The sequence below is a fragment of the Drosophila bipectinata genome, chromosome 4 (assembly GCF_030179905.1).
Source record: "Drosophila bipectinata strain 14024-0381.07 chromosome 4, DbipHiC1v2, whole genome shotgun sequence".
Classification (NCBI taxonomy): Eukaryota; Metazoa; Arthropoda; class Insecta; order Diptera; family Drosophilidae; genus Drosophila; species Drosophila bipectinata.
In genome coordinates, this window is record NC_091740.1 from 17,600,856 (window position 1) to 17,628,045 (window position 27,190).

The window sequence follows — 27,190 nt, forward strand, 5'->3', positions numbered from 1 at the left end:
AAACCCGATTTAATTCGAAGTAAGTGGTGATCGGATTCGCTTGTTACTCGAATTTAAAACGCGTCCGCAGTTATATGTGTTTTTAAAATTAACAAATACAATAATCGGAGAAAAATATAAAAATTGACAAAGGTAAAATAAATAAAAGTGCCTTAGCTCGAAAAAAAAGTTATTATCCTTAATGTTAAAGTTCTTAGAAATCAAAGAAATTTTCTATTTATTCCTTTCAAAATTCTTTTTATTCGGTTGTGACAGTTTCTAAGAACTTTAATTTAAAATAAGGAAGCCGATAGCCGTTTAGTGCAACAAATGTATCTAGTTTAACTCGATACTAAATTGAACGATTTAAAAATATTTTAAGTACTTACAAACAAAAGTAATACTAGACATGAAAAATTAAATTATAAAAAAAGGGAAAGCTAATTTCGGCAGAACTAAAGTGAATATCCCCTTGCAATCAAGTGTTAATTAGTATTATTAAATGTAATATATTATGAGATTTTCAATATCAAACCAATTTTGTCTAAGGAAAAATTGAAAAACATGTGAAACGTTGTTTTTTAAAACAACTCCGTGAATGGCCTCCGATTCGACCTGGAAAAAGCCTGGAATCAAGGCCCCCCATTCCTCGAAAGTGACAAAGAGTCGGGGGTTCCCATAAGGTGCGAGGAATTTTGTATAGAGATTTTGGATGAAGTCCTCACATTCGGAAATTTCGAAAACGAGCACGAAACGGCCTGGTTTTTTCCAGAAGCCAGAAGTTAAACTAGGAGTCATTCAAAAAAATTCATGGTTCTTTTTTAAGGAATTTTCCGCCTCTTTTCTACGTGAAATTCCCATGTTTTCCTACATGAAATGGCTGCCTCTTTTCAAATAAAATTCCGGCATTTTTCCAATATAGAAAATGCAGGAGTATTCCCGTCTTATTCCATGGTAAAACTACGCCGAAAAAGTCCCAAAATTAATTATAGTATATATTTTATTTCAAATTTTTGGTCTTCAGACATATTTAAAATTTTTTGTTACGTCATGTGCTAAAACTAAAATGCTGGCATAAAATCCATCTTAAAATCATGTGAATGTATTTTGAAAAGAACTAAACTTGTAAGTGCGGCCTTAACATTTCGTAACAGATATCATTTACGCCATTAAAGATTTAACACCAATATTATTATAATTAACAATAAAGGTAATTAAGAATAAAGGTTTTTTCAGATATATAGCGTTAATATCGAATATAATTAGCCAATCCCTGTGAAAATGTAAAAAAAAAGATATTTTTAGAACAGTGGTCGGCACCCCAATACATTGATATGATTTTACCGCATTAGTGTTAGTAACGAATAGCAGAAAGTAGGCTGTGAGCATGACGTTTCACACATTTATACTGTGTGTGCGTGTGGCAGAGCTCGGGCAGAGAAATTTCCTATGTCCCCGAGCATGGTACAATTATACAAAATAGCTCTCATTTTAAATTTGAACTTCTAACTCTAAAAACACCAAAGTTATACAATTTTCGATCAATCAGTTATATGGCAGCTATAGGATATAGTCGGCCGATCCGTTCCGACTTATATACTGCGTGCAAAGGAAAGAAGGGTATGTGCAAAGTTTCAAGTCGATAGCTTTAAAACTGAGAGACTAGTTCGCGTAGAAACAGACAGACAGAAGGACCGACGGACATGCTCATATCAACTCAGTAGGGGATCCTGATGAAGAATATATAGATATTTTAATGGGTCGGAAATGTCTCTTTCACTGAGTTGCACACTTATGACCAAAATTATAATACCCTCTGCAAGATTATGAGAAAATCAAAGATATCTCTTATATTTTTAAACATTTTTTAAAATATTAACTTTGAATATTAACTCCAAAAATATTTTACCTAATTCCCCAGCATACGTCGCAAAAGCCTAACATGGCGGCTGGGAAAAATTGCAGCTTTGGATTTTTTTTGCTTGCATTAATTATGCTTGCAGCAAATTCTGGTAAGTTATACATGTATTTAAAATGCAGATCATCCGTGTGTTCGAAAAATATTTGCAAAAACAGCTTCTTTACTTCTGGAACCAAGACCTGTAATACAATATTATTTTTAGACACAGACACCAGCAACAATAAACCACCAATCAACTAATAATTAAAAAAAAAACAAGAAAGGAAAGATAACTTCGGGCGGAGCCGAAGTTGATATGATAATATAACCCAATTTATTATAATACAAAATCTAAAAAAAGTCCCAAACATCTTTCTTCAAAAATACCAAAGTTGGCATTTCTACCAAAAACCATTTCCGCTCGTTCAATTATATGGCAGCTATAAGATATACTCGGTTGATCATTATGGAACTTGGTAGCTCGGACCAACTGACCAAAAATATATTCTTTACAAAGTTTAAATTTTCTGTCTTCAAAAACACAAAAGTTGGGTTATTTCCGATTGTTCAATTATATGGGAGCTATAGGATATAGTCGGCCGATGCTTATGAACTTTGGCATGTCGTATTTTGTCGTGCTTTGTCGCCAATATTGCCAAAAAATATAATTCTTATTTGTAACTTTTTAACGAATTAATTAAATTTCTAATTCGTTCAATAATACCAAGTACGATTTGATATATGACGGAGGGATGCTTCGAATGCTCATGATTCTGGTTTAGCGCAGCGTGTTGCAAACGATCCTTTTCCCTTTTCAAGCTATCTCAAGTCATTTTCTTGAGTTCTTTCTGTTTGGCTTTTTGGCAACCATTCGCCCAAGCGACTCTCTTGCTCTCGGACCACGCTCTCATAATTTTCCCTGTTCACCAAACATCTTTTTTCCGACGCGGCCTTCTGGCTGTTACACGTCCTCGTGTATGTGCAGCTGGGGCATGCCATAAAAAGAATCAACTCTATGATGAAAACTCAAAGAATATTCTTTACTATTTATTCCTCTATTCGTATTTTAATAATTAACCTTATTTTTACTTCTTAACAAAACGTAATTTCTTATTTAAACTTTCCTCATATATACTTTATTAAACATTAAATTCATCTCATTTTCTTTTTACAATTTACAATTTTTTTCTACTATCAAATATAGTTTTTCTTACTTTTTTATGGAGTAAACCAAATCAAATTATGTTTAAAATCATCAAATGTTAGTTTGGCAGGATAACTTCAATTTCCTTAGTAGCTCGTACTCTTCTGCGCAAACCCAAGCATTCGGCTGTTATTTTACATTAACCTAAATCTAATTCACCTTTCAAGTCATCAAATGTACGCTTGCTAGGATATTCCAGGCTCTTGCCGCCACTCTGCGACGCTATGCATTTACAGTGCCACGATTTCGCAATAGATCCACTGTCCGCCTCCACAATGTCATTTATCACTAGCATTGTTTTTTGGAAATAGCTCCTGTGTATGATAGCCCCTCACCTCACTTGGTAGCTGGGGTACCCTTACGATTCACTCAAAAAGTAACTCAAAAATCTCAACTGGTTCTTTAAACTTCAAAAACAATATCGTTTGGTGTCGTTCCTGGGTATCTCTTTATCTTTACGGTTTTTATTATATAAAGAATATTTATCAATGTTTACCTTGACCTTTGTTCTTATTTCTTTAACATTAACTTCATTTTCCTCAACCATTGGGAATACGGCCATTGGCCTAGCCTATTTGCCCATTAATAAATTTAAGGCTCTTAATTTTGTTGCTCGATTGCTTATACAATTCATGCCCAACTGGACTTCTATTAATGCATTTTGCCATGAACGTCTGCTAGTTTTCACCTCTTCAATCTTGATTTATTTAGAAAACAGAAAAATTACGTGCTTAGGAATTTTTAAGAGCAAAAAAGTCCCAAAAAACCGTTTTTCCCAAATAAATCAAGATTTTGAGGGTGTTCAAAAATTTCAAACACGGTTTTATACTATATTCGACCTAATGAACAATTCCTACTAGGTCTCTTTAAAAGTTCCAAATCACTGTCGCACTGTGTAATCAAGGGTAAATCAACTTCGGCTCCACCCTAAGTTAGCTTTCCTTTCTTGTTAACTAGTAATATTGAACTAGCAAAGGGTGAGCTACTTGGCCTTAAGACACCAGCCTCTAGCATTTGTTGTATTTTATCTCGGACTATTTATTTTTCTTTTTCTACACTCAATCGATAGGGACGCCTTGGAACTTTTTTGCTGCCATCAAATAAACGAATCTACAATGTGCCTGTACTTACGCGTTTGTTTGGGATTTCATTTATATAGCTTTCAGAATACAATATTAATATCTGTATTAACCTTTTATTGTCATTTTCAATTAAATCTGTATTCTTAATAATTAATTTGTCCATATTGTTAGCATTATCTTTTTCATGTACTTTTTCATGTTTCATATTTATGGCGTTGGTTTTGTAATTGCAGAATTTTTCATATTCTATCATAACCCCAAATCCAAGATGTAAGATTTCATTGCCTATTATATAATCACGCTTCAAATAGTTATCAGTTACAACATGGAATAATATTTCTAGATTGAACTGTGAGATTTTAACCATTTTTAACCATTAAATGAATAAATCAATCACTTCCAATCAACATAGAACAAGCTTGACTAGCCCGTTTTTATCCTTTAAGGATACACTATGAATATGCTTGATGATTTTTAATTGTTAATTGTTATATTTACTCTTCTATGGTTAAAAATTATTTTTGATCAAAAAAAATAAAAATCACAAATAATCATTAAGTTTGAAAAAAAATATAAAACTCAAAAATAATGATTATTCGTGATTTTTATTTATTTTTGATCAAAAATAAAACTCACCAAGCATTAACTTTTGATCCTTTAAGAATATTTCCAATATTGTCCTATGTCCTTATAAAGGAACCCTGGAGCAATAATTGACAACAACAACAACAAAAATGCATTTTACCAGCAGCAGCAGATATACAAAATTATCAACACAATGATAATAATGATAATCATCAATAATGATCAATGTGATAAAGCTTACCTTAGGCCGAAAGCGTACGAGAAGAGAAAACAAAAGAAGACAGCGGAAGCGCACGCGCTTAGATCTATTTTTAGTAGCGCTTATCTTAGTCTACCAGGTCTATGCATATGAGACGGCGTTTCCCAATTCTGGGCATTTTTGCGTATTCTGGGCGTTTTTGGAGCAGAGATTCTTTCAATTCTTCCAATTGTTGCTGGTAGCGTTTGCCATCAATGGTTACACTCGGTTTTAGGAGCTCATAGCAAACGATACCGGCCTTATCTCGGAAAACGCTTAGCATGGCTTTGGGGTCGAAACGGTTTGGCCGAGATTGGGATTGGGCCGGCTGGCCTGGGCTAACATAGGATTTTTTTCATTTTGGGTTTTGAAAATAGATCCACTTTGCATTTCCAGTGACAATGCAATGCAAAAAGGAGAATTTCCAAGAGAGTTTCGAAAGTCAACATATTTTCAGATTGATACAGATGAAGCCTGTATTTTAAAAATACATAAAATTCATATTATGTCATAAATGCATAATAAATTGAAAATTAATGTACCTAATTGTTTTACTGGTTGATCATTATGATGATTATCATTATCATTGTTTTGGTAATTGTGTATATCTGCTGCTGCTGCTCTGTATGTAACAGTTGACCTTATATTAAATAATTGCAACAAACACAAGTAAAATGCATTTTTTTGTTGTTGTTGTTGTTGTCAATTATTGCTCTAGGGTCCCTTTATAAGGACATAGGACAATATTGGAAATATCCTTAAAGGATCAAAAGTTATTGCTTGGTGAGTTTTATTTTTGATAAAAAAAAATAAAAATCACGAATAATTATTATTTTTGAGTTTTTATTTATTGTTCAAGCTTAATGATTATTTGTGATTTTTATTTTTTTCGATCAAAAATAATTATTAGTCTTGATTTAAAAAATTAAAAATCGTTGAGTAATCATTACAAAGTAATTTTAAATATATTACTTATAATGATTACGGTCCCTGATTTTAACTGTTGTCAAGATTTGTAAATGGCTTTTTACGACATTGTCGGCATTTCCTCTTAAAATTAAGAAATTATTAAATCTTTTATCAGGTAATTTGTTACATACATAGTTTCTCCTTCATTAAAGAAAATTCGGCGCAAGTTCAAAAAATAGAAAGGGCTAACCAAATTGAAACATAGTTTCGCCAGGCGCCGTCACAGAAACGTTTTCATTTGTCGCCGTTGTTTGCTGTTTCTTTGGAGAACATCGAAGCGATGTGACCGTGCATTTGAAGCACGTCACTCCCTCTCTTTATCTCCCGCTTGTAGCTTTAAATGAGTTTGGTACGTATTGGCGCTGTTCTTTTCGTCTGCTCTCTTCTTACGGCACTCTGATATTTTGTGCCCAAGTCTGCCGCAGTAATGTCATTTGATTGGCGCCGACGCTTTGTACCGTTATCTGTCTGCTACTGTCTGGTCTTGCTAAAAGCATGGGCTCTCAGTTGTTGTTGCAATTCGGTTCGTGTTTGAATAGTAGACGCTGTAGTCTGCTGTCGACTTGTGCAGCGTTATCAGCCCGACCGAAACTGCGATTTCTTCTATGCTCATGTCTTTCTATTTCGATACTAATGATTTTACCCGTCGGCTGCCGTACACAGCCAGACATTCGGTTTCCGTTGGGCGTCCGTTGAAAATATTCAGCAACGACGCGGCCGGAGTGTTGCCGCCTTCATATCGCTGTACCAATCAATGCCTTGCTTAGGGCTATCACCAAAGCGCTGCCCTCAAATGCATATTCGCTCAGAATCATATCATGCTGCTGTATCAGCTCCAGTCGACTCGGAGTTTAATGTTGGCAATGTGGCTGTTATATCGTAAGACACTGGTACCGATGGTTTTTATATAGCTTTTAAAAATTTTAAAAAGTTTTTATTTTGTAAAGATAATACAAAAATAAAAAAAAAAAATTTTTTTTTTTGATTTTTTCAAGTAAAACTCAAGAATAATTCTTATCCTTATGAAATTTGGCACGTCGTAATGTTTTGCCAAAAATAGCTCTCATGTCAAATTTGAACTCTCTAACTCTAAAAACACTAAAGTTGTACCATTTCCGATCAATCAGTTATATGGCAGCTATAGGATATAGTCGGCCGATCCCGGCCGTTCCGACTTATATACTGCGTGCAAAGGAAAGAAGGGTGTGTGCAATGTTTCAAGTCGATAGCTTCAAAACTGAGAGACTAGTTCGCGTAGAAAAAGACAGACGGACATGCTCATATCAACTCAGGAGGTGATCCTGATCAAGAATAGATATACTTTATAGGGTCGAAGATGTCTCCTTCACTGCGTTGCACACTTTTGGACAAAATTATAATACCCTCTGCAAGGGTATAACAAGAAAGAAAAGCTGACTTCCGGTGGAGCCGATGTAGGATAGGATATATATCAAAAACAACCATATAGTTGACGGATAGAATTTTATAGTAAAATAATTTAAAATAATGCAACATTTAAAAAAAGACCCTAACTTCTATTTCCAAAAATACCAAAGTGGCATTTTACCCAAATACCATTTTCGATCGTTCAGTTCATGGCAGCTATAGAATATTTTTTTTTTTTTTTGTTACCGGTCTTTCAGAATTTGGAAATGGCTTGTGCATCAATAAGAGCATCAGCTAGCATTGCTGTATTCATCATAAAGCTTAGAGGCCCAGACGACGGAGGGGCGCTCAAGAAACGATTTGTTAGAATATATTAAGATATTTGTTAATTATTAAGCTAGGAGGAGTTAGTAAGGAAATTTAAAATTCTATATTTTAAATTTGAGGGACAGGAAAGAGATGTTATAGGGTAGAGACCATTGTAGTTCGAACATAATACCCTAAAAGGGTCATGCAGTGCATATGTCGAACTACAACGGCTAAGGAACAGAGGACTAAAGTTTCGAGAGCTTCTATTAGGAATGTTAAAATTTAAGCGTGTTAGTAAATGCTGGCTATCTACATCCCCGTTAATAAGGTTATGTAGAAAAACTACACCGAGCATTGTCCTACGATTTGTTAAGCTAGGTAAGTTTATGAGTAAGAGTCTACTATTATAAGATGGAAGTTGAAGATTTGCATCCCAGTTTAGACCTCTAAGTGAAAAAGTTAGGAAATTCTTTTGTACGGATTCTATGCGGTCCTGATGTACTCCATATTGGGGACTCCAGACACATGAACCGTACTCCAGTATAGGACGGACCAAAGAAATGAATAGTGTTTTGGTTATATAGGGGTCATTAAATTCTTTTGACCACCTTTTGATAAAACCAAGGCCTCCTTTAGCCTTATTAACCATTAAGGAAATATGGTCGGCAAATTTAAGTTTAATGTCTAATAGGATGCCGAGATCATTGACCTGGGTTAATTTTTCTAAGGTAATCCCGTTAATAGAATAAGTAGCTTGCAGAGGACAAGAACGATAAAAAGACATATGCTTGCATTTAGATCCATTAAGTATTAGATCATTAGCTAAACACCATTTTTGAAAGTTATCAAGGTCAGACTGAAGACTGCATTCTGCATACATAAGAACTAGAGAGTTCGTTAAAGCAGGGGGCAAGTCGTTTATAAAAAGCGTAAATAATAACGGGCCAAGATGACTTCCTTGAGGGACGCCGGATGTAGCACGGACCAGACGGGACTGTATGTTTTTAAATAAGACTCTTTGTGTCCTTCTATCTAGGTAGCTGGAGATCCACGTTAAGAGGTATTTAGGAAAACCCAGCATATTCAGTTTACTCAACAAGAGTGAGTGATTAACTGAATCAAATGCTTTGCTGAAGTCTGTGTAAATTACATCGGTTTGATATCTCTTACAAAAGCCATCTATGTGGAGGAGCGACGCTTAATAAAGCCATGCTGACAAGGAGTGATAATCGAAGAGCAAAGGTAATTAATTGCAAATGAGGGGTAATTAATTTTTCAAATAACTTTGGAATTGCCGACAACTTAGAGATGCCTCTGTAGTTGGCAGCCTCAGACTTTTTCCCTTTTTTATGTAGGGGAATTATAAATGATTCCTTCCACTTAAGGGGAAAAATCGAGGTTTCCAAAGATAAGTTGAAAAGTCGAAGTAGAGGTTTACACAGAACCCTGGCACAGTATTTTAGCACACAGCCTAAATGGGTTTGACCCTTAAAAGACCAGATAATAAGTTGTTCTCAGAAAAAAACGGACAGAAAATAAGATTTGCTGCTTGAATGTTATATGCGTAAGGCTGATCAGTCAATTTTGGAGGAGAATAAGTTGTTTGAAAAAATTCTGCGAAAAGATCGGCAATGGCCTGATCAGAAGTCGCAGAGGAATTTTCAAACGTAAGCAGGGGTGAAAAAGATACGTGTTTACGCTTAGTGTTTACAAAATTATAAAACTGCTTTGGATCCTGAGTAAATTGTATCCGGCAGCGGTCAATATAATTCCTATAACATTCAGCGTTATGCACGGTAAAATTCGACCGAGCTAGTAGGTATCTTGAGAAATCAACACTACTGCAGGTTTTTTTTAATTTAAGTAAAAGCTTATTTTTTTATACCCTTGCAGAGGGTATTATAATTTTGTCCAAAAGTGTGCAACGCAGTGAAGGAGACATCTCCGACCCTATAAAGTATGTATATTCTTGATCAGGATCACCTCCTGAGTTGATATGAGCATGTCCGTCTGTCCGTCTGTCCGTCTGACCGTCTGTCTGTTTCTACGCAAACTAGTCTCTCAGTTTTGAAGCTATCGACTTGAAACATTGCACACACCCTTCTTTCCTTTGCACGCAGTATATAAGTCGGAACGGTCCGGATCGGCCGACTATATCCTATAGCTGCCATATAACTGATTGATCGAAAATGGTATAACTTTGGTGTTTTTAAAGTTAGAGAGTTTAAATTTGACACGAGAGCTATTTTTGGCAAAACATTACGACGTGCCAAATTTCAAAAGGATCGGCCGACTATATCTTATAGCTGCCATATAACTGAACGATCGGAAAAGACCCAACTTTCGTGTTTTTGAAGATAGAAAGTTAATAAACTTAAAACTGAAACTTAATACAGATTCTATTTTTGGCCAGTTGATCCAACCTACCAAATATCATTAGGATCGGCCGACTATATCCTATAGCTGCCATATAACTGAACGATCGTAAATGGTACTTGGTAGAAATATCAACTTTCGTATTTTTGAAGATAGAAGCTTGGAACTTTTTTTTAGATTTTTTATTGTAATAAATTGGTTTTAATATGATGTAATCATAAGGATCGGCAAACTATATCCGATGTTTGCGATATTTATCCGGTTTTAACTGCAAGGGTATATCAACTTCGGCTCCGCCCGAAGTTAGCTTTTTTTTTCTTGTTTATTTTTTAAGTTAGCGAGGCACCTTGTAAACCAAGGAGGATTTGTTGAAGCAGACGGATATTTCCAAGGCACACATGAGTCAAAAAATTTATTTAAAGTAAAATAAAATTTTTCTAAAGGTACATTAAGATCAGTGCACGCCAGAATATCAGACCAGTCAAATGTATCGATAAGGCTATTAAGTTTCTGAAAATCATCTTTACGGAAACAGCGAATCTTATTTACCACGCTCGGAGACATCTGATCGATACCAGGAGTGGTTTCGATTGAGACCTCCAGCGTGGGGTGATATGGATCCTCTGGGGTTGAAAGGGGAAAGGGGAAAAGCTCTGGAGAGAGCAGTACCATCAGGATCAGATACAAAACATAAGTCTAAAAGCCGACCTAGCGAATTTCTAACATGATTGATCTGACCTAGGGACATGTCAAACATGCCCGCGGTGAAGTCATGGTAAGTTATAAGTGACAAAGATGGTGAGTTATCGACGTTGGACCACTTTAACTCTGGGATATTAAAGTCGCCCACCGCTACGAGTTGGTCACGATCCGTCATTAGATTAGAGACGTATCGAATGGCGGACAAATGCTGCCAATATGTAGGCGGTTCAGACATAGGAGGTATATATGAACATTTAATGTATAAAGCTTTCACGGAAATAGTGATTTTAACGCAAATTAATTCTATGTCACCAAACTCTTGGGATTTCACCTCTTCAGAAGCAAGAGTAGAGTCTACCGAAATGAGGACTCCACCTCCTTTTCGCTGAGATCGATCCCGTCTAAAATTGGTGTTCTTACTTGGAAAAACTTCGGAGCTTAAGATCTCCGGCTTTAACCAAGTTTCTGTAAATGCTATTATATGGGATGCAAAGAAAGAACTATCAGAATATAGCTTGGAGAGTTTGCTACGTAGCCCCCTAGTATTCTGATAGGTAAGTGTTAGTGAGGAAACTAGTTTTTTGGGTTAGTGGCCAAAGAAGAGGTGGAGGGTTGGTCAGTGGTTCCGATATTGGGAAGTCTCACTCCCACTGTTTTTGTAACTTTTTTCTTCACGAAACTAGGCTGATGTTCTTGGACGAAAAGATTCTCTGGCCAAAAACTGGGAGAACAAATCGTCTTGAACATCAACGCGGGCACACGAATCTTGAAAGAAGACGTGCGCCGTGTATAATTATATTTAAATTTAGTTATGTCCTCCACCTTTATATCGGCTTTTGTTTTGGCTTTGATATAAGCCGAGATATCAATCTCTGAAGTATCAGGGGCAAGCCGAGAAACAAATATATGTTTCGATGGAGGAATCACCTGTAAGGGCTTTGGTGTCGCAGGTACGAGAACTGTAGCATCAGTCGGTGCCGGTGGTCCGGACTGTGGAATACCCTTTTGGGTGACTCTAATGGGGGTTTCGTTCCCTAGGACCTGTGGCATCACTTGAAGGGATGCCATGGCGGACATATCGGACAATTGCTCATTATCCCTGAGAAATTCGGACGAATTTTTCTCAGTTCTAGCCCTTGGGGTGGCCAGAGATATAAGCGGCTGCATTAATGTCGGCTGAGCAGGCTGAGGCGGATCAGAAACAGCGGATTTCTTACGCTTAGGGGACTCATTTAGCAGCTGAAGGCCACTAAACTGAGTGTCCAGCGCACAGAGCTGTTCATTGATTTTACGAAAACCAGTGATCAGCTCTTTAAATCCATTTTTGGTCTGTCTCATGAACGACCTCATGAACGACCTCATTTCGCCTTGCACAGCACGACAGTTTTCACAACAATAATGTAGCCCAGACCTACGGGAAATGGAATCCGAAACTGAGGCAGTGAATCCGGCACACTTGGCATGTACGACGTTCTCACATAGCCAGCAATGGATGGCAGGCTGGGATGAGGAAATTGTCTTGTTACAAGACTTAATGGCACAGACAAGTTTAAATTCCATTTTATTTATTTTTTATTTTTTTTTTTTATTTAATTAAACAAAAATTAATATTTAAAAAGTTAAAAAACACAATACCTTGAACCACTGTGCCAAACAAGAAGCCGAAACGGGAGCTTTGAAAGAGTGCAAAAGAGAAATGCAGAAATATAGATAAGCCGGGGAAGAAGCACAGCTGAGCTATGCTTGGGATAGAATTTAGACAAATTATTAATTCGACTCCAAATATACCACAGCACTCGCGAAGCGATACGGTTTAGGCTTTAAGAGGGTTAAGATTCACAAGATTTAATTCACAAGTATGTAAACACCGGTTTACCAATATTTTTAATAAAACGCAGTGCGCACAAAAAGAGAGGGGGAGAAAGAAAGAGAGAAAGTAAGAGAAAGAGAGGGAAGTCGATAGTAGTATTAATCTTATTATTCTTTTTTTCATTTTCTATAATATATCAATATTATCTAAAAAAAACAAGCTGGAATCGTTAAATTCGTCATCTTCGAGACAAAAATTATTTTCGTATTCGTACGAAAGCATCTCAATTACCTCAATTGGAAGTAAAAGACTCTTTAGTTTTTTATGCATCTCGATAAATTAAGGACGAAATAATTGGATCTGATGTATCCATAGCTCTGTTGAACACATCAGCGAAGGAATGTAATCGGTTGTGCTTTCTTGAATGGTGACGCCTGTCTGATTTATACAGCTTGTTTCAGGACTCAGACACTTCTTCTCCAAAATAGCCGACTGGAAGCACCGTATTTTCCATTACTTCCATTAAAAACTGGTGTCTTTTTTTTCAAAACGGCATTATCGACATTGTTATTTGCATGGCGTTCAAAAAAACATTGTACAGCCATTTGATGCCCAACCCGGCCCCTTTCGCTGTTCCAAGCAGCGACCAAATCGGCTTTGGAGAAAGTGAGGTTATCTAAAAAAAAATCAAATTGCATAAATAGTGGAGAAAAGTGCACAATAAGACTAACAGCCTTTGCTCAGTATTGACAACGCTACCACATACACTTGGACGCATTGAAAACTTTCTATTCCTTCTATTTCAAAACTCTTCCCAAAGTTGAAATTTGTTTCCCAAAATTAAGCTTAAGGTGCATTTATAAAATGAAAAAATGTTAGTATAGACACGCACAATTTAAACAGTTAATACATTCAACATGTAGTACAAACCTGTGAAATCAGTACCCATTACTATTTTTCTTTTTAAAGTTTTTTTAAACTTAGCGGCCGTGCTTTCGGATGCAACAGCTGACTTTGCAGCTGTTATGCTAACATATGGTGCTAATAATTAACATTTTGAGTATGAGGCATAATAGTTTGATGTTTTCTTAAACATTGGTAGCATTCCCATTAATTTTTTTTAAATCAGAGAACTTTCAAAAAATGATTAAATGCCACATAAAGTGGTCAAAAACCCCATAGTGCAGTGGGGGGCAAAACGCACACATGTTTAGTGTATGAGTGTATGCGTAGCAGAGAAAAACAACGAGAGCAGAGCCTTCACTGAGCAAAAAAAAGTAGTTTTTTATTTCATTTTTCGTTAATTGAGAAGTTTGAATGGGCACAAAAGTAGTGCATTTTATATTAAAGAAAGCTTTTCTAGCAACAATTATTTAAAAAAATCGAAATTTTTTGCTTCCCATCTATATTTTCTATGGAGAAAACTTTATCCAACCCAATTTCTATCGACCTATAGCCAAAATTTGCAACGTCGCTAAGATACTGGAGCGGATAGTAACTAAAAAATTGACTTTTCTGGCTCGCAATTTCATATCCCCCAACCAGCATGGTTTTCTGCCTGGGAGGTCCACTACCACTAATTTAGCTGTCTTTTCTTTTCACTGCTTTGAAGCTTTTGAAAACCGATTTCAGGTTGATGCCATTTACACCGACTTCTTCAAAGCCTTCGACAAAGTGTGTCATGCTGCCCTTCTGGCTAAATTATATAAATTAGGTATTCATTCCTGCCTATTAAGTTGGTTCGAGTCTTATCTGGCTGACCGACCTTGCCACGTTACTGTTGGAGACGCTATCTCAAGTCCATTTGTCACCTCCTCTGGTCTTCCACAAGGCAGCTCTCTTGGACCTCTTCTATTTATCATTTTCATTAATGACATCTCGTCATGCTTTCGTCATTCGCACTTTTTGGTGCTCCCGCAATCTTCTTCCATTAAACTTATCTAAGTGTATGTTTACCCGTTACAGTAGGCGGTCTCTTGAAATCTGTACGGGTTATTCCATCAATAATTATAATTTGGCAGCTAAAGAAGAGGTGTTAGACCTTGGTGTCTTATTCGACAGCAAATTTAAATTTTCTGGTCACTTAGACTATATTTTACCTAAAGCGTATGCTATGCTGGGCTTTGTTAAGAGGCACGTGAACCAGTTCAAAAGTCCATACTCGAGCCTCAGCGTCTATGCTGCATTCATTCGGTCGAGGCTGGAATATGTCTCAATCATTTGGAATCCGGAGTGTAAAGTTCGTTCCAACCGAATTGAGCGACTCCAGAAAAAATTTTTAAAATTTGCTCTTCTGCCTCTAAGGTTTCAGGATCCTGTTCCTTCATACCAGAGCCGTTGCCTTCTTTTGAACGTTTGCGCGTTGGAGGATCGGCGTAAACTGGCAGCGTTAACTTTTTAAAATAATTTAATCGTTGATAACATTGATTGTCCTTTTTTGTTGGGACTCGTTAATTTTAATGTTCCTCAAAGGGATCTTCGTACCTTTGCCCCCTTTCGGGTCAAGTGTCATAGGGCCAATTATCTTTTAAATGAGCCGATAGAGCGGGCTCTTTCTTATTTTAATTCTTTGCCGCCTAGCCTCCGAATTGAGTGGGGCTCTGATAAGGGTGTGTTAAAACGCAAGGTAATAAGGCATTTATTAAGTTTTTGTTAATTTTGTAGTTTCATTTATTAGGTGTAAGTTGTTATTATGTAGCCATGTAAGGATTTGTCCGTTGGCGAAATAAATAAATAAATTTCAGAAAATTTTTCTCAGTGGAAACGTTTTTAATTTTAAGTTTGGGCTAAGTCAAAATAAAAACAAATGAGAGAGCTTATACAAAAATTTGAAAGTGCTCACACTGTGTGCCGTCGGCGCTGCGACAGAATTTCCTACCCTATGCACGCGTGCTAAGGAAAATGAGAGTTTGCTTCCCACTGCTTTAAAAACAGGAATGTTGGGTCATTTCTGATCATTCAGTTACAATCGTTCCTTTAGTTATATGGCAGCTATTGGATAAAGTCGTCCGTTCCCGGAACGTGGGAAAGTCGGAATACCTTTATACTGCGTGCAAAAGATAGAAAGGTGTGTTCAAAATTTCAAAGCGATAGCTTTAAAACTGAAAGACTAGTTTGCGTAGAAACAAACAGACGAACATACTTATATCAAAGATTATAAAGTACATAGATGGGACATCAGGGCCCAAAACGGTAAACTTTTTTCGTCGAGCTTGTTGGTGAGGGGGGGGGAACGCACATGCATACGATTCTATTTTTAGAACTCTTTACATGTATCCGTCAACAAAAATGTGAGCCTCTGCATGTATGTGTGACTGCTCGCACTGCTTCCAAATTTCAGGACCCCAAGATTAGGAGCGCTCGTGCTACCATCAAGGATACTCAAGGATTGATTTAATGATACATAAAATTATTTTTAAAGTAAGCGCGATAATTCATATCAAAAACAGAGCTGAAGAGTAAAGATAGTAAACGATATTTCTGATCTCTTTGCTCTCATACTGGTTCGAAGTGAACGTTTCAAACTTTCATCGTTCCAAAGATGTTACGTTCTAAAAATAGAATTCTCTCTTTCCCTCTTTCTTCTGCCAGCCGCTTGTCGTGGAACCCGCTCTCAAACGTTTTCATTTTTACAGCGGGCTCCACGACGAACTGAGGCGATGTTAAGGTGATTTTAAAATTTTGTATTTTTCTTGATTGGGTTATAAGTTTTGAAAAACACTATATATAATAAAAATATGGTATAAATAGATTTAAAATTAAATAAAAGTGGACGTCCCGACCCTGATTTGAACTTATTTTACTCTGCCCAGCAGCCAAGCACTCTACCACTAGGCTAGCCCTCATTCGTTATCGCGCGAAAAATTTCCCAAACTTAAGTTGTCGCGCTGGAACCCGCCATAGAAAATTTTTGTTTATATGAGATGTCCCATCTATGTACCTTATAATCTTTGCTTATATCAACTCAGGTGGTGATCCTGATCAAGAATATATATTCTTTATAGGGTCGGAGATATCTCCTTCACTGCGTTGCATATATTTGACCAAAACTATAATTAATATTTTAAACCCTTTGCAAGGGTTTAAAAACCAGTATAGAAACAAAAACAATAGAACTTGCCTAGTATATATAGAACTTGATATAGAAATATATTTTTTTTTAAATCTGTGCACAAGCAGGGAACTTGTCTCTTGTTAAATTATTTGTTATTTGTTTAATTTTCTTTCAGATGGCACCTGCAATATTAGATGTCCCAAGTGTAAGTTTTACTACATTCAAATATTTTTTATTGTGCTATGCCTAATTTTTGTTTTTTAGCGGATAATGGATTGCTGAAGTACACTGTCGGTAACTCCTATGAGTACTCTTTCGACAGTATTTTAACCGTTGGTCTAAATGCTGGAGTTATTAGTGAGGCAGATGATACAAGTCTTAAAATATCAGGAGTGGCAAAAATATTCTCAAAAGGAAACTGTGGATACTCCTTACAGCTCACTTCAGTAAAAGTTTCTAATACAAAAGAGTCCATGGAAAAAAAAATTCTAAACGGCATTCAGAAGCCTATCGATTTTATTTTAGCTAGTGGAGAATTAGAACCTCAAATTTGTACTGATTCTAACGATTTGGAATATTCTGTGAACATAAAGCGTGCTGTTATTTCGCTGTTTCAATCGGGAACAAATACAGAAAATGAAGTTGATGTGTTTGGCCAGTGCCCTACTCATACCTCAATCTTAAAATCGGGTGGAATCGATACCATTACAAAAGTGCGAAACTTGAACAGCTGTGCCTATCGTGAACAAATTAATAGTGGTCTTATTTCTGGCGTGGTTAACGAAAAAGCGGGTATTACATCAAGTTTGATTTTGCAAGCAAACTATGCTAAAGAGTTAAAAATTATAAACAGTGTTGTAGAAAGTGTGCAACTCACGGAAACATATAAATTTGTTGGGTCCACTAAAGGAAATTCTGATATCAGCGCAAAAGTTTTCACAAGCATTAAACTAAAAAATGCGTCTGGGGCCAAGAGCACTTTACCACCCAGTGGAACTACTGTTAGAAGCATTATGTACCAAAAACCAGAGACATACTCGTCAAAAAACATTAATTCCCTTAAAAATATTTTAAATGAGCTCGTGAATTCTATTAGCGACTATGTTAAAATAGATAGTGCAAAAAAATTCGTTGAGTTTATTCGTTTATTGCGTCATGCAGACGTTGAGACCTTATTAGAATTATCTGCATTTCCACACCCGAACAAAGTTTTGGCCCGAAAAGTTTATTTGGATGGGCTATTTCGTACAAGCACTGCAGAAGCCGCTCGAGCTATTTTAAAACAATTTGGAAAATTTGACGACAAAGAAAAATTAATTGCTGCTCTATCACTTAATCTAGTAAAAAATGTTGATAGGGAAACTCTTAATCAAGCTGCTTCTCAATTAACGCCAAGTGCACCTAGCCAATTATATCTTTCGATTGGTAGCTTAGTTGCCGATTTTTGTTCTAAAAATGTATGCCATGGAGTAGAAATTGAGCCTTTAATTAAAAAATTTGTAGATGGTCTTAAAAGTTGCAAAGCCAATACAAAAAAAGATGAAGATCGCATTGTGTCAATTTTGAAAAGTATTGCGAACACAAAAACAATAAGCTCTAATATAGTATTTGCTTTAAATGAGTGCGCCTCCACAGGCAGATCTAATCGTATACGTGTGTCTGCTTTGCAAGCTATTGCTAGTATTGGGTGCGATATGAACCTACAATCGAAATCATTGGAATTGCTTCGAGATTATAACGAAGATTCAGAGATACGTATAGAAGCCTATTTAGCGGCAATTTCATGTCCAAATGCAGACTTAGCTAACAAAATTTCTGAAATTGTGAATTCTGAAAAAGTTTATCAGGTTGGAGGCTTTATATCATCGAACTTAAAAGCGATTCGCGACTCAACGGATAGTAGCCGAGAACAACAAAAGTACCATTTGTCTAATATCCGAGTAAATAAGCAGTTCCCTAAGGATATAAGACGCTACAGTTTTAATAATGAAATTTCTTATAATATTGATGCCCTAGGTTTTGGAGCAAGCTCTGACTATAAATTAATTTATTCACAACATGGATTTTTGCCCCGATCCTCACGAATTAATGTAACAACTGAACTTTTTGGAACTCATTTCAATATTTTTGAAGCAAGCATACGCCAAGAAAATTTGGAGAATGTTTTGGAGTATTATCTAGGCCCAAAAGGTCTGCTAAATAAGGATTTCGATGAAATTGTAAAGCTTATTGAAGTAGGAAATGCCGGAGGCGGGCGTGCTAAGCGGTCAATCGCAGATGATGCAGCAAAGATATCAAAAAAATATAAAAATTATGGCAATAAAATTTCGCGAGATATAAATCTAGATCTATCATTAAAGCTGTTTGGCTCGGAATTAGCTTTTCTTAGTTTCGGGGAAAACATTCCGAATACGTTAGATGATATCATAAATTATTTTTCTGATTCATTTGAAAAGGGGAAAAAGGAATTGTCTGCATTTGAAAAAAATTTTGCGTATCATAACTTATTTTTAGATTCAGACCTCACATATCCAACAAGTATTGGAATACCCCTCGAATTTACAGCTCAAGGATTCGCAGTCACTAAATTAGATTGTGCTGTGAGCTTAGACATAAACGCAATTTTGGAACAGAATTGGCAAAAAGCCAATTATAGATTAAAGATGGTTCCAAGTGTCGATTTAATCGTTAATCTCCAAGTTGGTTTTAATGCACAAGTACTGTCTACCGGCCTTCGCATAGTTTCTACAGCGCATTCGGCAAGTGGAAATGATGTACATTTTGCTCTTAGTAACGATGGGGCAGGATTTAATTTTGATGTCGAACTCCCTAGGGAAAAAATTGAGTTTATTAACATAAAAGTTAATGCGGAACTTTTTATTGCTGAACAGGACAAGCAAAAAACTATGGGTCTCAAAAGTACGAAAAAAACCCAAAACGGTCATCCAAATGAAATGTGCTTTAACCAGTTGGATATCATTGGATTAAACATCTGTATTGAAGCATCAACGAATTTAAATGAAATTCAAGCTAATATTGGAAATAATGGAAAAGGTCTTTCGACTCGTGACCATTTTCATTTATCCAAACCATTTAGTTTTGCAATTTATTTAACATCAGAACGTAAAATTGGAATAAAAGGAACTCGAAAAATTAAGCCATCAGGTAGCCAACAATGGAAATTAGATTTTTCTACTCCAGAGTCAAAGGTTTCACATGATAATAGTATTACTTTTGAGCTCGGATCAAAACCACGTATATATGGACGATTGTCCTTCGACAATTCCCAGTATCATTTGGGAGTTGAAGCTGGACTTAATAATGATAATCATGAATTGGTGGCTTATGGCCAATACGAACAAGACAAAGAAGTAAAAAAATCTAAAATTGGGTTTACCAAGAATGGAAATGAATACACCCCTCTACTCGAAATTCAAGGAAGTAATGGCATCACTAACCATATTTATGGATACCATGCTGATGGTAAGATAATTGTGAATAAAATCAGTGAAAAACTGGAAAGATACAATTTTGAAAATTTTAAAGTTTCAAATGGAAATAAAGAATATTTCGTTTTAAATGGATGGACAGAAATAGGCGCGAGTTCAGTTAATTCAGACTTAAAAATTAGTTCAGAGCAGCAGTCCTACTTGGTACAAGGCAATTTTAAACTGGAAAACGGACAATATGCCGGAGGCTTATTTATTAGTGACGAACGCTCTCCAGAAAATGTGTATGGAAGTTCCGTACAATTGACGATTAACGATCATTCCTACGATGTTAAGTTAAATGCTAAAGCTTTTGCTTGGGCAGTTGACTCGGATGTAAGCTTTGAGTTTGTAAACGACATGGATTCGGTTCGTAAGGGAACTTTTAGACAAAGCACATACGTTCAAAATAGGAATAAACCAATTGGAGCTTTTACCACCCAATCGAATTTTGATGTGAATAAGTTTAGTCTTGATACTGAATTATCATATGACCAAAAAGTTGGTTCGTTAAATATTAAATATGAAAGCAATGAAAACTCGTGGAAAATGTACGACCTTGAAATAATTGCTAAGCTTAAGGATCATTCAATAAATATTATATCAAAAAAGAATTTCAACGGTAGCCTATATACTATTGATAATGTTTTAACTTCAAGTTGGGGAACTTCATTCTCTGCGAAAGGAGAAATAGGCCAAAGGTATACAGCACAAGATATTCATATTAATATGGAAGGAAATTTTCAATTAAGTGGAAAGGATAAATATAATCATTGGATATTTAAAATTATTGGAACCCCTGACAAAACGAACGGCGAGCTGAGAGTTAGCCGGGATACAACAGAACTCGTTAAATTTACAAGCGAGTCATATCATCCTCAAGACAAAACATCCTCCGCAAAGGTATCTCTTAATATTAAAAATATATTAAATTCTAAAGGTGAGTTCCGCGTAGCTAAAAATGGAAAGGGCGAGCTTACCGCAACTATTGAGACTCAAAAAACTGAACCAAAACATAAGCTCGATGTTGAAACCAAATTTCATATACTGGCACCCAAATATGACATAGACACGAGCATTATTATTGATGGTAACAAAATTCATTTTAAATCAGAAAACAACCTTGAAAAGCTAAGATTTTCTACCAAAAATGTGGCAGAGGCAAATGACAAAAAGATTTCTTTTGATGCCAATGGCAGTGTGAAAGGCGAACTGAGAAGCAATGGAGAAATTCTGGGAACTTTTTCATTAATTATTCCCGATGGAAGAATTATTGGTGGCGCTATTAATCGCAAAATTGTGACCAATGTGAAGACTGGTATAACCCAAGGAAACGTTGAATTCCAATTTACTGATAAGCCTTCTGAAAAAAGTAAACGTACAATTGAATTTAAAGGAACGCTTGAGCGCCTTAATACCAAGACAAAAGAGTTTTCTGTAATTAGTCAATTTGTATATACTCCATTCGATGGAAAAAAATCTGAGCTGAACTATCAAATTAAACACCTACGTAACGGAGAAGCTGGAAGTTTAGATATAAGCTGTGCGGCTCACGGCAATCCATTTAACCAACCTATTAATATTTCGGTTGCTATTAGCGAATACAGCGTAAATAGCGCAGAATATCGCCTCTCCACTGTATACGGTGATATTTTAACAGTTACATTAAATGGAAATTATGACAATAAACAAGACCCTGCTACATATCAGATTCAAACCAAGGTTCAAGTTCCAACGTCTAATATAAAGTTCATTGAGTTTAATAGTCATGGTAAAATTTTAAAACCATCAACATTCTATAAAAATGACCCATCTACCATTGAATTTGCTGCAGATTTTAAAACTGGTCAAGGTATTTTTGGTCGCATCAACACAAATTTGAAGGGTACATCACAGGAAGGAAACTATAATTTGGAGACCCAAACTAATAATATGGAATCGCCATTTAAATTGCAAGGAAATTATTTACGGGATCAAAAGGGAAGCTTAAAAGATGGGGACTTAAACAGCAAGCAAAAATATGCAGTTAGCACCCAGTATGGCACACAATTTTTAAAAACTAATGTAGAAGTATCCTATGGTGCCGCTGCAGCAGAGGTTGTATATAAATTAGACTCAAGCTACGAATCTGCCAAAGACATCGAAGTCAATTTACGTGGTCAAAAGAGTTCCGATGATTCGACTTACTTAATCCTTGCAAAAATCAAACAATTTGATAAATCATATGGCTTGGATACAAAACTTTTTCAAACACCCCATAAAAAAGGATTTGATATTCGCATTGATTTAATTAAAGAAAGCCCTATTATTATATCGAGTATTATAGAATTATTGGGTGAGCGAAAAGGAAAATTAACTTTGGAACTACAAAATATAATTGACTTTGATTTCAAGATAAGATCTGAAGCATCCTACGTAAGCATCGACGATTTTTATATTGTAAGCGAATGGTCCTCAAAAAAACTTCTGTTAAATGGGTACGAGCTGGACGCGCGAGCACAAAGCAAACACTTAAAAGTCCAACTTAAGAATGCTTCAAAAATAATATTTTTGGGCTCTGCCACCTATGCACTTAAAAAAGAACAAAATAAAGCAATTATCGAAGGCCAAGGACAAGTACAATACCAGGGAAAATCACAAAATGGTAATTTTAAATTAACCAGACAGCATTACGACATAACCGCAGATAAAGAAATTGGATTCTCATATACATTTAATGGAAATTTTGGAAGTAAAAATGGCATATCTACCATAAAGATTACCAACAAAGAATTTAACACAAAGTTTTCAATTTGCGAAGAAAAAAAACAATGTACAAACGTCCAATTACAATCAATTGCGACCGTTGACGAACAAAATTTAAATACGGCTCAATATTCTACGCTTGTACTAGTTGATTTGCGTGAACTTGGTTATCCATACGAATTTGAACTAAAATCACAAAATATACAACAAGGAATAAAGTACCAATACAAATTAGATAGCTTTATTTCGGGAAATAATGTCAAATACCAAATCTCTGCCCTCATCCAGCCCACTTCTTCCATATTTAAAATCACATTGCCCAAGCGCCAAATTTCGTTGGAAACTGTGCAAAAGTTTCCAACTGACGGAAAAATTATTGGTCACTACGAACAGTCAGCTGCTTTATACATTAATAAGCTTCAACGTCCCAATGAAGTGTTTCGAATAGGAACTATCTTAGATATATCAGGAATCGACCGAGTTGCTCTTAACGCAAATGGTATTTTTAAACTAGAGCATCCGTCAATACGACCGTTAAGCATTTCTGCACGAGTAGATGCAAACGCCGAACAAGAACAAATTTTTAATTCGGAAATTATTTTCGATGTTTTTAGATTGCCCGAACACAAAGTCATAGGATCTAGTAAAGTTCGGAATTCACGGACCAAAAATCATTTTAACTTTGAAACTTTTTCCACTTTTAAGTCGAACGGACTGCAGTTCCAGTATGAATTAAACGGCAACGGAGCAGTTAACACCGAAGCCCACGAATTTAATATTAGCCTTGAATTAAATAATGGGAAAGATAACTTAAAAGCAATATCGTTTGGAAGTATGGAAAAAATTGAATTGTCCTTAAGCGAAGCAAATGATCAAATTTTCAGAATCTTCGTCGAATTTAATCAACAAAAAAAATCAGCAAAATACAACGCAAAATTGGAAGCTCTTGACCGAAACATAATTGAAATCAGAAGTGAGATTCAGCCCTCGTCTGCCATAGTTACACTTAAGCGTCAAGATCTCCTTGATGGTAGCGTAGAAGTAAAATTGGGAAAGGAATTTAAATTCGACATTTCAAGCAAGGGGAAAGTATTGTCCAATGGGCGTGTAGCTTTAGATCCGACGAATTTTTTGCAAACGAACTACCAAGCAAATGATGAAAATGTTAAAACATTTTGGGTGAGTTAAAAAATTTGCCTGTGAAAAACTTTAAATTTATTTTTACCATTCTTAAACAGGACAACATTGAATCAGAATTTAAGCAAGAAACCGATCACATGACCAAAAGTGTTAGCCATAAATTTGAAGTGATACGAAATGAAGCAGCAGAAAAGATAAAGTTGGTCAAAGAGGCTTCTCCTGATTTTTCGCAACTCAAGAATACACTAGAAGAAAATGTAAATGCTCTTGTTCATGAGTTAGAAGAAGATCCATCAATAGAAAAAATATTTTTTGAAATGTAAGTATTATGCTTGTAATTAATGTCTAGTTAAAACAAAAAAAAATTAATTTGAATTATAAAATTAACAAAAATTTTTATTTTTTTAGACGTACACTATTGAAAAATGTTGGTAATACAATCGACAAAGTGACAAATACAATAAGCGAAGCATATGAAAATATTAATAAATCTCTTTTTAATGTATATGAAAAGCTTAACACACTTTGGAAGGACTCCATTCTTAAGGTGTGGGATGACATTACCTTGACTGCAAATAAAGTAATAAATCAGATACGTATAGAGATTTTCAACGCCTGCAAAAATGCTTTCCAAGGATTGCGTAATGTAATGGACAAGTATGGACCGGTACTGAAAAATTATGGAAAAGTAATTTCTGAGTTAATAAAACCAATTAACGAAGCACTGCAAGAAATTATACAAAATTTGGTACAAACAGTGGAGGAGGTTAATAACGACTTTAAAAAATTTGTTGGAAAGCTTCCAAATTTTGAAAGCATTTGTAATGAGGTCAATACCAAAATTAAAAACTTCAAGATCTTAGAAAAGACACTAGACCTTACTAACTCTATCTTTGAACAGTTAAATATTTTACATCAAACTCAAGAAACAACGGAATTCCTGCAAAAACTACATGAATATTTGGATGCTAAATTAAAAAAACAATCAGTCGATGACCAAAAATCTCTTAATGAACTAGGTAAACTATTTATCCAGGCCGTTCGGTCCATTTACATGTCAATAAAAAATACATCTTCAGAAACTTTTGTCCATGCAACCGATTTTCAAGTGTGGATTAATTCTATACCACAGTCCTTAGAGTCTGTGTTTAAACTACCCACAATACTCTTATTGCAATCTAGTACCTTAAACTACATATTGAATGAAAATTGGGAAAATATTTTCTCAAAAAATTGGTTAAGCTCTTGGATATTTTTCAATAATTTTGAGCTTAAGGGCCATATTGTTGACGGCCAGCATGTATTCACCTTTGATGGTCAACATTTTGATTTCCTTGGAAACTGTAAATACATTCTTGCACAGGATAGTGTTAACAACAATTTTAGTATAGTAGCTCAAATCACTAATGGAAAGCTGAAAGCCATAACACTCACAGATGGTGACGGTAAATTTGCTGAAATTGCGGATAGTGGTGCTCTTAAAATCAACGGAAACTCAGTTGAATACCCTCAGCATTTTTCTGGAATCCATGCTTGGCGGCGATATTATACTATACACTTACACTCTGAGTATGGAGTATCTTTAATATGTACCACAGATCTTAAAGTTTGCCATATAAAAGTCAATGGATACTATACAAGCAAAACTCGGGGACTTTTTGGTAACGGCAACTTTGAGCCATACGACGATAACTTACGCATCGATGGTACTATAACTACAGGATCGGCTGATTTGGCCAACGAATACGGTATCGGAAAATGTACACCTGTAGCTGCGACCAATAATCAAGGAGACAATCACTTGCGTTCTGAAATATGCAGCGAGTTATTTGGCATCGAGTCCCCACTATTTATTCATTTTCTTACAATCGATTCCAGACCTTTTCGCAAAGCATGTGATATATCCGTTGGAAAGGTTAGCGAAAAGGATATAGAAGAAACTGCATGTACTTTTGCTTTAGCATATGGCTCTGCGGTTAAGTTGGTTAACAAATGGGTAATTTTACCTTCACGTTGCATAAAGTGCAATGGACCGCCTGGTCAGAGAGAGCTTCGAGATGAATTCACCGTAAAACTGCCAAACAATAAAGCTGACGTTGTTTTTGTCGTCGATATTAATGTAAGTCCTCTTCTTCTGAGTAATTTAATTGCTCCAGCAATTAGTGATCTTCGAGAAACTCTTAAAGCACGTGGTTTTACTGATGTGCAAATTGGTGTTATTGTATTTGATGAAAAAAAGCGTTATCCAGCTCTACTAACGAGTGAAAATGGAAAATTAAACTACAAAGGAAATCTGTCTGGAATAAATCTAAATACTCCAAATAACTTCTGTGATAGTTGTGTGGAAAGAATAATACAAGAACAAAGGATCTTAAATGTTTACAATTCCTTTAAAGACATTCTAAATAACATAATTCCCCAATCCGACGAAAAGGCTTTTAGTTTAGCCCTGGATTATCCATTCCGTGCTGGCGCAGCAAAAAGCATTGTTGGCGTACGAAGCGATTCCTTAGAGTATAAGAACTTGGTAAGCATGCATTAAGAAATTATACCAAATTATTAAAATTAACAAACCTTATACAAAAAGGGCTTGGGGCTATTATTACAACTATACAAACTAATACTATATGCTGTACTATCTTTCTAGTCGAAATTCGTCAGAGCCCAACTTACTGGATCTCTTACTAAATTCGATGGTGCTCTTCTGCATCTTATTGGACCTGTCAAAGCACTGGCAGTGGAAGGCATACCAGGCGAAAAAATAATTGGTAATTAAAAATTTTGTTTTATAATTGTTTCTAAAATATATATAATATATTTTTTTTAAAGGTTTTAACACTCGTTTGGTAGCTACTTTGGATAGCAAGGAAGTAAAAAAACGGGCAAAATTACACTTTGAAAATGATATGGGTATCGATTTTGTACTCAATAACGGTGGCTGGATTTTTTCCACGCAAAACTTTGATAAATTTAAGGTATCAGATCAAAAGAAGATGCTATCACAAATCACTTCTTCAATAGCGGATACTCTATTTAAAACGGAAATAATAAGTGACTGTCAGTGCCTACCGGTTCATGGTTTACATGGCCAACATAAATGCATTAACAAATCAACAACATTTCTTCCTAACAAAAAGCCGAAAGCATAAGAATGTGTAAAATCAAAATATCTTACGAATACTGTAAATCATATTAACAATAAATAAATAATCTATTTCTTGTA

At 35.6% G+C, this 27,190-nt stretch overlaps 1 protein-coding gene across 1 annotated transcript; it reads left to right on the forward strand.

Moving 5' to 3' along the window:
* apolpp (retinoid- and fatty-acid binding glycoprotein apolipophorin) lies at window positions 1-27,190 on the forward strand. Its single transcript, XM_043213382.1, has 8 exons — window positions 1-132; window positions 1,901-1,991; window positions 16,770-16,799; window positions 16,859-24,006; window positions 24,066-24,286; window positions 24,376-26,494; window positions 26,615-26,735; window positions 26,797-27,190. The coding sequence occupies exons 2-8, from the start codon at window positions 1,922-1,924 to the stop codon at window positions 27,114-27,116; spliced, it is 10,029 nt and encodes a 3,342-aa protein (XP_043069317.1). The 5' UTR covers window positions 1-132; window positions 1,901-1,921; the 3' UTR covers window positions 27,117-27,190.

Bases quoted from the DNA above. Each gene is read 5' to 3' on its own strand.
- apolpp (XM_043213382.1), top strand. From the start codon at position 1,922: ATGGCGGCTGGGAAAAATTGCAGCTTTGGATTTTTTTTGCTTGCATTA. The intron at 1,992-16,769 runs GTAAGTTATACA...ATTTTCTTTCAG, and splicing joins TATGCTTGCAGCAAATTCTG to ATGGCACCTGCAATATTAGA. The intron at 26,736-26,796 runs GTAATTAAAAAT...TTTTTTTTAAAG, and splicing joins ACCAGGCGAAAAAATAATTG to GTTTTAACACTCGTTTGGTA.